The sequence below is a fragment of the Bactrocera neohumeralis genome, unplaced genomic scaffold, assembly GCF_024586455.1.
Source record: "Bactrocera neohumeralis isolate Rockhampton unplaced genomic scaffold, APGP_CSIRO_Bneo_wtdbg2-racon-allhic-juicebox.fasta_v2 cluster10, whole genome shotgun sequence".
In the NCBI taxonomy this organism is placed as follows: Eukaryota; Metazoa; Arthropoda; class Insecta; order Diptera; family Tephritidae; genus Bactrocera; species Bactrocera neohumeralis.
The window spans coordinates 18,301,076-18,312,316 of record NW_026089623.1 but is presented as its reverse complement, the minus strand read 5'-3'; the positions used below and the strand labels follow the sequence as shown (position 1 = coordinate 18,312,316).

The following is an 11,241-nucleotide window of genomic DNA, read 5'->3' as shown; positions in this document are numbered from 1 at the left end:
AAAAGTAGCTGGAAACTACAAATTTAACTTTGAAGAATTTACAACATTATCAATTCGTATTGAAGCCGTTCTCAATTCACGGCCATTGACGAAACTCTCGCAAGATCCCTCAGATCTAACAGCTCTCACACCAGGGCACTTTCTCAAAGGAGCACCCATTCTGGCCATACCTGAGCCTGGCGTGGAGTCGCTTTCCTTACTAAATAGATGGGAAAGAATTAAAATTCTCCATCATGATTTCAGCCGCCGATGGAGGGAGGAGTATATAAAGGACCTTCACAAAAGGTACCGCTGGTAAACTCCCGAAAATGCGCCAAAGTTGGAGACTTTGTCCTAATACACGATGATTGTCTCCCCCCTACAGAATGGCGGCTTGGTCGCATAGAGAAGCTTCATCACGGCTCCGACGGTCATATACGAGTAGTTGATCTCCGTACTCAAAACGGAACGCTGACCAGACCGCTCGTTAAACTATGCTTCTTACCAACCGCAGATAATAACGAAAATGCGCATAATAAACAATCCGTACAAGAATACCGACACGCAGAAATTGAAAAATCCGTCTAATAACTAAAACCGAAATCAATCGCATATATGATAAATCATAAAGATACTACAAAATAATGGGTAGATTACTAAACTCTGACAAACCAAATAAAGTTGATTACAACTCGCACCATTTCATAATCTATAGTAATGAGTTGCAACTAAACATGACTTTTTCTTCATACAGGAAAATATGGATGCAGAAAATAGTCGACCTCCAACGCCAACAATGCGATCGGCCATCAGTGTGCCCCGTCCTGTGGTTGCCCCAACACCGGCGCCCCGAACAACCACCGCAACAACACCGTCAACTTCCGCTCGTAGTATCGTACGAGCCCCAACTACAACACCGTCATCACCAGCGGAGCCCCATCGCTTACGTTGTCCCCTTTGTCGCCACCCCCACCGACTGCAATAGTGTGGGCTCTTCAAGGGGTTGTCACCAATACAACCCCAGCAAATACGTGAGGTCGGTCGGCCACCTGCACCTCGCAGCCGCGGCCAACCAGACCGCAGCCAACTACCCGTGTGGCACGTCGGCGAAGACCGGCACCTCCCCTTGAGTCCCGTCAATGGCGTCAACGCAATATATCCTCGATAAGGCGTCATCAAAGGCCGCCCCATCGACGTACATCCGGGCTCAGCAACGTTGCAGCAGCTTCAGCGACTGCTAGGCTGAACATTCGCCTAGGGGGGCCGGGATGGCTAAATGAGTTAAGCTTCCCGCCCTCACGCGAGTTAATATCGTTTACACGATATGAGTTCAAGAATTTAAACAATTTTATTTATACGCCGAAATGCGTGCCTTTATTGATATTCTTAAGAACTGAATTTTAATATAAGATCTTACAGCTATTTATACTAATGAAATGCGGCTGCTGTTATCTGCATGCGACTTCTTTGTCGTAATTCGATATCTGCTATCTTGCTATTACTTGAGATGCGGAGTTGGTTATCGCAGTGGATTATTCCATTGCCAGATGTTTGTTGTTTACATGTTGAGAATGCCTTTCTAGATAATGCATGTTCATTTCTATTGTTCGACTGATAGTGCATGTCAAAGCGAGTTCTATCGGTTTACATACATAGTTCGCCTTTGTTCGGAATGTATATTAGGAGATAAGGTGTATGTGAGTGTGTGTGACCCGGAGCGAGGCTATGTCGTTAACTCCCCTCCTTCTTAAAACGGAGCGTCCTCGCTATACTGCTACAGATTGTTGTTGTTGAAGACGATTCAATTCGACTTCGTATATTTCGTCAATTTGCCTTTGTCTGTGAAGCATTCTTCTATTTACGCGATATCGGCAGAGGTGTACCATACCGTAAGTGGTGACTACTAAAGTAAGGAATCCTATTATGATGAAGAACGTAAAATGTACTGGATTTTCTACAATAGGTATCAAAAATGTTGAGAGTGTTTGGATATTGCTGAATTTGTATATTGAGTTTGAAGAAAGGATACGGAGTACTTCAAGTTTTTCGTTGTGTTGATTGTGTATTATTTCTCTGAGTTGTCTTTGATGATTGTAATATGTCATGTTATCGATGTTCGTGGATTCATTGAAGTGTATCAATTTAGGGCCTGATATATGCATGTTGTTCCAAGTATGCTGGTAATCTGTCAAAATGTATCCATTCTCTAGGATGCGAAGTGGAGCATTATTTTCGTGGGTTGTTTCGCATTGTGCTGTTTTGTCTTCTAATATTTTTATAGTACAATTGTCAGCGGGTTCTGATTTACAAATAAAGTTACCCATATAATTTCTACATTTAGATATTCTTTGATAATCGTTACACTTTGCGATCTTAGGGTCTAAATTAATTTTACCATGCTTATATGCTAAAGGATATACATTAAATAAGCTACATTTAGTTTCAAGGATAGGATATTTGTATATTGTTATAATTGCTTGTTGTAGGTAACATATATGAATGTCGTCATATTCTAATATATTAATTATTGGAAGATCTAACTTTTCATGGTTTATTAAATCGTACACGTCTTTCAAATTTAATGTGCCAGAATAGAAATTATTAGTTTTTGCAAAATTTATAGTGTTAGTTATTGATTTGAGTTCATTATAAACTTCTGATATAACAATGTTTTCGGTTATTGCTTTGGGATCAAGGCTTTCGAGTATTCTTTCGAACTGTGAATTAATTAATTTTTGCTTATTATTGTTCTCTATTAGCAAATTAAGTGAAGTTTTTATTTCCACAAGGTCATCGTGGTCTGGTGTGCCCGTGATGAATTTTAACATGGAACCAAGAAAGTTAAGTGATCTTTTGGATCTATAAATATTGGGAATGAGTTGAGTTTTCAGAGTTTCGATTTTGTTTACTAAAATTTGAGTTTGGGGTTGGTCTTCTAGATTGAATGATGATTTCATTATACTTTCGTATGGCGCCAATATTTTTGAGAGATTGGATATGTGATACAAGAAAGCTGTATCCTGATAAATGTAAACAGGATCAGTTTCTACTAGTACATATTTCCTATGGCTTAAATCTATAATATTGTCGCAAAGTGCGATAGAGAAAAGTAAGGTGCATACTATTCCGTACATGCTTTTGCTCTGATATTGTCTTTATGGATAATTACTTTTTTATTGGTCGTTATTGTTTCTCCGTTGTCTTTTTTTACTATGTGTTTCACGTATTTTTTTCCGTTTTTGTTTCGTCTATGCGTTTTTGAATATATTACCTCTCCTTCTTTGTATTTGAGCTGTTTCCGATTACGGTTATGGTATCGCAAAACTCTCTGTTGGTTTTGTTGAAGACGCTCTTTGATGCCAGGATATTCCCTTTGATTGAAAAACACGTCCTCGGGTTTGTGGTTGGTTACCGAATGGATTGTTTTGTTGTACTGTCGGACTGCTTCAAATATCTGATCGTCAGGAGCCGAACTGTGTTGATGCGCTAATACTTTTGTGAGTTCGATAATTGTGCTATGCGTTCTTTCAACTTGACCGTTTGTTGTCGAATGATAGGCTGGAGTTTTGGTATGCGTTATTTGTAATCGCTTGTATATTTGTTGTGCACATATGCCAGTAAATGTTGACTCGTTATCAGTCATTACAAACTTTGCGTTTGGGTATATTTGTGACAGTATCTCGTCAACATATTTGTATGTGTCTTTCTTTGATGGTATTTGTCTCAAATGGCAGAATTTGGAATATTTGTCGGTTGAACTAATGTACATATTGTTGCTCATAAAAAATAAGTCTAAGTGTATGTATTCGCCTACTTTGTTCGGTATCGGTGCTGATCCTATTGGTTGTTTATTTGGTCGGCGTTCATACTTGTTTGTGAGGCAGATTTCTCAGTTTTGTACTTCTTTTTTACAAGCGTCACGTATGTTTGGCCAGTAGTATCTGAGCGAGATTTCCTGTGCGTTGTTTTTGTAGTTTCTGTGAGCACGTCTGTGTGTGTCTTGTATGATCTGTTCTTGTTGTTCGGTTTCGGTAATATCGTCCACCAATTTTTGCGCTAGTACAATCGATACAGTTGGAAATGTGTTGATAATGTCATTTTCGACGTAAAATAACATTTGCTCGTCTATTTGTATAGCATTAGTTATCTTTGGTCTGATTACATTTTTTAGTCTATCTAGTAATACAGTTTTCGTATTAAAAAAGATCGTGTGTCGGCTGTTAGAAAATATGTTTTGTGAGAATATTTCGATGGGGTTCTGATCTGACCGTTTTACAATAATTTGGTTTCTAAAGGAGTTTACTGGTTTTTTTACTCGTTTGAGTCTTTGTGTTGGTGAGCTTTGTGCTGAATGTTGGGAGTCATCAGAATTTAAAGTGTTGTTTATTTGCTGACGAGAAAGGGCATCAGCGACCACGTTCTGATGTCCGGGTTTGTAAACGATTTTTGCACCATATTCTTCAATGAAATTTTTCCATCTTTTTAATTTTGTATTGGGGTTTTTTTCTGATATGGAGAATATTAGAGATTGATGGTCGGTGTATATTGTTAAATCTGCTATACCATACAAGTAGTTGCGTAGTTTCTGTAGTGACCATACAATTGCGAGTAACTCTTTCTCATTTGTGGAGTAATTCTGTTCTGTTTCACTGAGCGTTCGTGAAATAAATGATATGGGTTTTTGGTTTTGGGATAATACGGCTCCTATAGCGTAATTGCTAGCATCTGTGGTTAATTCGAAAGGTTTGTTAAAATTTGGTTGGAAGAGTTCGACCTGGGCTTGTAGTTCTTCTTTTATTATGTTCAGTGCTTTTAGTGCAGGTTCGTCTAAAGTGATTTTTATTTTTGCACTTTGATTCTTTGATATGCCACCGTTCTCTCCTCTGAGGAACGTAGTTAGTGGTTTGACGATGGCTGCAAAATTCTTTATAAATTTTCTATAGTAACTTGCGAGACCTAGGAAGGATCTGAGTTCCTTCAGTGTTGTAGGAATAGGGAAATTTTTAATAGTCTGTATTTTTGTTGGGTCGACTGTAATCTTGTTGTATTTAATTATATGCCCTAAGTATTCAACAGAGTCTTTGAAAAAGTGAGATTTTTCGTTAGAGATTTTCATATTGGCCTGGTGAAGGGCATTTATGATTATGCGGATGTGTTCGATATGTTCTTCAGGAGAGGAAGAATAAATGAGAACATCGTCTATATAGACGTACGCGAACTTCCCGATATATGGTCTAAGGATATCATCCACGCATCTTTGAAAAATAGATGGGGCGTTTTTCAGGCCGAATGGCATACGAAGAAATTCGTATTTAGCTCCATTTACACTAAAAGCCGTTTTTTCCCTGTCTGATTTATTAATAAGGATCTGATGGAAACCAGACTCTAAGTCTAGAGTTGAAAATACTTTTGCGTTTCCTAAATTTTGTATGGTCATAGCCACATCAGGTATGGGGTATCTATCTGTAACAGTTTGATTGTTAAGTTTCTGAAAGTCTACGACCATTCTGCGCTTAGGTTTCCCTTGTTCATCGGTACCTTTTTTTGCGACTGTCCAAATGGGAGAGTTATACGGACTTTTGCTGGGTTGAATTATTTCATTTTCTAAAAGTTTGTTAATTTCTTTGTTAATGAAATCGCTATCCGACATAGGGTACGGATATTGCTTGGTCCAAATAGGATCTTCGGATTTCGTTCTAATGGTAGCTTGTACCGTGGTAGTATATGGTAGCACTTCATTTGTGTCTTCATTTCTTTGCATAATTTCTTCGATTTCTGCTCTATATTTTCACTATTAACCGTATAATTTATTTTTTGCACAGATTCACTTTCTTTCTTGGCCCTATATTTATAACTGAGCGTGTACTCGAAAAGGTTGATTTCTGCTTTAATTTTCCTAAGACCCTGTTCACCCAGAAGCATATCGAATTCTTTTAATGCATCAGTTGCAAAAAATGTGAGATTATGTTCTAACAATGTAATTATTTTTTTGATTTGGTTATTGAGTAACCATGAAGAGTTTTCACTTTTACAGGTTTAATTTGAATAGACTTACCTAAGTTACATTTTGTACTTATATAGTTGTTTGTTGCTCCAGTATCAATCAGGATGTTAATAAGTTTGCCTGTATCCCTGCAGTGGCGTTGCAGACACGGCAAATCGTTCATGCGCCTAAAAAAGCGCTGCCTGTTTCGTAATCATCGTTCTCGTATTCTGGTGTAAGCGATTGTAGTTCTTCGTCGCGTGTCTGGTTTACACGATGACATTTCTGTTGTACGTGGGAATTATGAGATGAAGGATTGCGTTCTCTTTTTTGAGGGTTACCGCGAAATTGATTATTTGGAGGTAGCCCTTGTAATTGGCGGTTATAGCTGTTTTGTTGTGGTTTGGAATGATCCCTATTGGGATTTGCGGATCTCGTGTATTGTTGTGATGAATCTACGTCCATTGGTTGATGCTGTTGCCGGGGTGCTGTCTGATTGTATTGCACCTGAACGTTAGGTTTGTACCTTTGTGGCTCCTCGTAATGTCTTCTGCTTGAGTTTTGGTACTGTGATGTATTATATTGTCTCTGCTGATTGTATTGCGGAACGTCGAATTGTGAGTTTATATTATCGTGGTATATCGTACTCGCGATAGCGTAAGCGGTTTCTAAGTCCTTCGGATTGTGACTGTAGAGGGTGCCGCTGGTATATTTGCTGTTCAGACCGAGAATTAATGTCCTCACAGCTTCCTGGTTTGCATATTCAATCACAGCTGATGGATTTCCTGGTCCATGATTATCCATCTCAACTTTAGTGAGTGCAAGATTAAGTGACTTGCTGACTTCGGAATGGAACTCTGCCAGAGTCCTTTTTCCTTGCTTTATTCTTTTCATTCCTTCGAGCAAAACATACAGAGGTCTCTGGTCCGCATAAGTATAATCGAGACGGTTTATTATGGAATAAAAGTTGAATTTGGTGTTGTGGTTTATTAAAATATCGGCCGCCTCTCCTTGAATTTTGGAATGTACAATCGAGAGTGCCGTGTAGTACATGGGTGTAGTAGCGTAATTCTTGATGTTTTCCATGTGCGTCCAGGCGCGTTTTCTCCATGACCTATAATGGTTCATATCGCCTGTGAAGACTGGTAAGGTTTTGAATATTTCTAAGTTTATTTGTGATTCATCTGTGATGTTTGGTGTACAGTCCTGGTATTGGTTTGTGACTGTGACGTTAGGTGTTGCGTGGGTTTCCAACGAATTCAATCTTTGTTGGGTTTCAGTGAACGTTGTGGTCAGAGCAGCGATTTTTGCTCTCAAGCTTGCGATTTCTTGTGTTGTCATCTTGACGTCGGTGTTCAATAGGGGACGACGCAAATTGAACGGCTTTTGTCTCCTTTTTTGAGATTCTAGCGTGTTGGGATATCCGTTGATATAACGTTGCTTGACTGTTTTAACTATATATCAAGACTTATCCGTTATTCTTTTCCAGATTTTGCAGGAATATTAATTTTATCTTTGTTCAATTTTAAGCACCTTTTTCAAAGATCTAGTGCTGGAAGTCCTACTTCCCGTGGAATTTTTTCTATCGTTTTATTCAATGGATAGAGATGGCTTACAGACTGGTTGAGCCCCCAGTTAATATCGTTTACACGATATGAGTTCAAGAATTTAAACAATTTTATTTATACGCCGAAATGCGTGCCTTTATTGATATTCTTAAGAACTGAATTTTAATATAAGATCTTACAGCTATTTATACTAATGAAATGCGGCTGCTGTTATCTGCATGCGACTTCTTTGTCGTAATTCGATATCTGCTATCTTGCTATTACTTGAGATGCGGAGTTGGTTATCGCAGTGGATTATTCCATTGCCAGATGTTTGTTGTTTACATGTTGAGAATGCCTTTCTAGATAATGCATGTTCATTTCTATTGTTGGACTGATAGTGCATGTCAAAGCGAGTTCTATCGGTTTACATACATAGTTCGCCTTTGTTCGGAATGTATATTAGGAGATAAGGTGTATGTGAGTGTGTGTGACCCGGAGCGAGGCTATGTCGTTAACTCGCGCCACTACACCACACAACACACCACTCACAAGCAACACTGGCCCATACACCACACCTGAAGACAGCAGTTTCCAAACACACCACACATCCATTGGAAGCAGCAGAAAACACCACACACACACCAATACACGCAGCTGCTAATCCACCACCGACCAACGAGCAAAAAGCTTCGTCCTGGAAGTGAACCGCCACTTCGATCACGATTTTCGATACGTAAACATCGGCGGACGTTATATACCTTTTTCCATATTCGGCACGCAGCTAAAACACATTTTTTCTCATCTGGCGATATTCGACACGCAGCAAAACATCTTTTTTTTACATCTGGCGATCTTCGGCGCAGCAGTTCAATCAAAATATAATTTTCGAGTGTCTCCTTTTTTATAATTGTGTAAACCTAGTAATACAGCCTCCATTGGTATCCGACCAGGGAATCCATCAATTTCATTCCTTTTTACAAACATACAATCTCACGCCTCCACTGGTATTCGACCAGGGAGACTTTTTATTATAACATTTATAATTTTATCAAATAAAATTGTGATCCCCCTTTTGATAAACCATTGCGTTACGAAAATTTTCCTTCCGGAGTCAGTGAGAAAGTAAGTGGTAAGTTAAATACACTGGATAAAAACGTATCCATCTTCATAACAAACCTTTGTCGCAAATAGAGTGTCCGAAATCCAAGAATTGACTGATAATGTACAGTGGCGACATGTGCCAACGAAACAAAATCCTGCGGATCAAGTGTCTCGGGGTTGTAACGTGGACGAATTGAATAATTCTATATGGTTTGGCGGTCCACAGTTCCTCTTAGAAGACCGCTTTATGGCCAATTAACGATCACTTCCAGATCTCCCCAGAAAACGAAGCCTTAGAGAAGAAGAAAAACGCAAATGTGAACGATAACACTATAATGGAGCTGATTGGAAAATTCTCTTCTCATCAAAAGTTGCTTCGTGTAGTCGCATATTTATTGTGAAGGATCAGACGACCAAAATGCCTACTGTGGGAAGAGCTCTGACTGCAGACGAATTAAACTTGAGTTTTTTAAAAATTGTCCACGTGATTCAACATTCTGAGTTTGCGAGTGAAATACAAAAACTGACTAAAGGCACGATGCTACCTGCAAACTTTCAAAAACTTAACCCGTTCTCGCATAGGCCTCGGATACGTCGCTTTCTTTTAAATTAATCCTAGTAGGACGTTGCCTATTAAATGCACCTCTCCCATACGATGCCAAATTCCCATTATTACTGAATAAAAATTCTTATTTCGTTATCACTTACTTAAGGTTACTGCACTTTCGAAATCACCACGCTGGGGCAAAAGCGTTGGTTGCGCTTCTTCGAGAACACATATGGCTAATTAATGCCAGAGAAGCTTGCAGTTGAACCGTAAGAAATTGTACACACTGCTTTCATTACAAGCCGAAGTTGCAAACACATGGGAAATTTGCCAGTTGAAAGACTTCGAGCGTTACGACCCTTTCTGATATGAGGCGTAGATGTTTGTGGTCCCATATATACAACTTTAAAAACACGTGGTCGAACACCCGTAAAAACTTATATAGCAGTTTTCGTTTGCTTCACTTCAAAAGCAGTGCATTTAGAACTAGTCTCGGACCTGTCTACTTATTCTTTTATTTTCGCCCTCAAAAGGTTCATTGATCGCCGAGGGATGCCACAGAAAATATTCAGCGACAACGCAACCAACTTTGTCGGCGCCGATCGCAAGCTGCGCGAGCTGAAGGAGGCATTTCTAGCGCAAGCCCCAGAACTAATGGGATTCGCAGCCGAAGAAGGATTCAGCTTCGGCTTTATACCACCCAGGGCGCCGCATTTCGGCGGATTATGTGAGGCGGCGGTGAAGTCCGCCAAGCATCTAATCGTTCGCGCACTCGGCAACGCTCTACTAACAACAGAAGAGCTCTCAACCCTACTGGTCGAAGTGGAGGCCATTTTGAATTCGCGTCCCCTAGCACCGTTGGGTCAGGACCCCAACGACGGAGAAGCACTAACTCCAGCGCACCTTCTAATCGGTTGTCCTCTGCGAGCACTGCCACCAGCACAAGTGCCAATAGACCCAATTCGTTGCTGCGAGAGATGGCAACTTGTTTGCTGTCTCAAGCATCAGTTTTGGCGACAGTGGTCCAAAACCTACATGACGGGCCTTCAGGAACGCAACAAGTGGCTGCCCCTCAAACGCAACCTGCAGCCAGGCGATCGCGACCTCGTTCACGAAGACAACGTGCCGCCGCAGCAGTGGGTAATCGGACGCGGCGTCGCAACCGTCGAAGGCCAAGACGGCAAGGTACGAGTGGCAGACGTAGCAACCAAGGCGGGCACCATTTAGCGCCCAATTTATAGACTCGCATTACTGCCCATGGAAGTTGAAGGATCCTGATCCTGTCTGGCCGGTGTTGCGTCAAGTGACTTATGTCCACTACTAAAACGAAAGACATTTTAATTCAGTTAAATTTAAATATATTTTTGAAATATTACATATATTTGAATTATAAAGTTTTCTTTTCATTTACTTACTCTAATAATATGAAACATATGTATATCTATTACTATTTATAAGTTAACAAAATGAATTACTCACCTCTTTTTTGTACATACCTGTATACTTCCATTCCAACTGTTGTATCCCGTTAGTTTTAAGATTTAGGCTAAGCAACTAGATGAACTGGAATAAAGAAATAATGGTAATTAGACCGCAATCGAACTCGCACGCTTTTCTATTTTCTCGCCGTCGCAATTTCGGAACACTTAAATATTCTATGTAGGTACAGGCAATTGGTTTATTTCTGCGAAGTGAAATATTTAAAATAATTACACAAACACGCATCCCAGAAATAATTTTTATTCTCAAAAACGCTTGAGAAATTTCAGCCACGATGACTCGAATTTCACATTTTGCCATCGTTCTTACCTATGTTCAAAGCAAAGGCTCTTAGACTATCATCTAATATTTTGACATATGCCCTTTGATCTATGATGCCTTCAATTAAGTGAAATGGACCAATACCACTACATATGTGAAAAACAACCTGATACTACGATTTGGCGCCGTCATGTTCAACGGTTTTTGAGGTAAACCGGGGATTATATTCTGAGAAAGGGAACATCGGACAAAGTTCCCTAGACCTGTACTACCAAATAACTTAACTTTGGATTCGTCTGACCACAATATGTTTCGCCATT

At 39.7% G+C, this 11,241-nt stretch overlaps 1 protein-coding gene across 1 annotated transcript; it reads right to left on the bottom strand.

Annotated features, from left to right (window-relative positions):
• Positions 1-1,325: 1,325 nt before the first annotated feature.
• Positions 1,326-6,223, bottom strand: LOC126765347 (uncharacterized). Its single transcript, XM_050483072.1, has 2 exons — positions 6,035-6,223; positions 1,326-2,278 (listed from the first exon to the last, which is right to left on the bottom strand). Exons 1-2 carry the CDS (start codon positions 6,144-6,146, stop codon positions 1,746-1,748), a joined length of 645 nt encoding a protein of 214 aa, XP_050339029.1. The 5' UTR covers positions 6,147-6,223; the 3' UTR covers positions 1,326-1,745.
• Positions 6,224-11,241: the final 5,018 nt, after the last annotated feature.

Bases quoted from the DNA above. Each gene is read 5' to 3' on its own strand.
- LOC126765347 (XM_050483072.1), bottom strand. From the start codon at position 6,146: ATGAACGATTTGCCGTGTCTGCAACGCCACTGCAGGGATACAGGCAAA. The intron at 2,279-6,034 runs GTAAGTCTATTC...TTTGTAAATCAG, and splicing joins AAGTACAAAATGTAACTTAG to AACCCGCTGACAATTGTACT.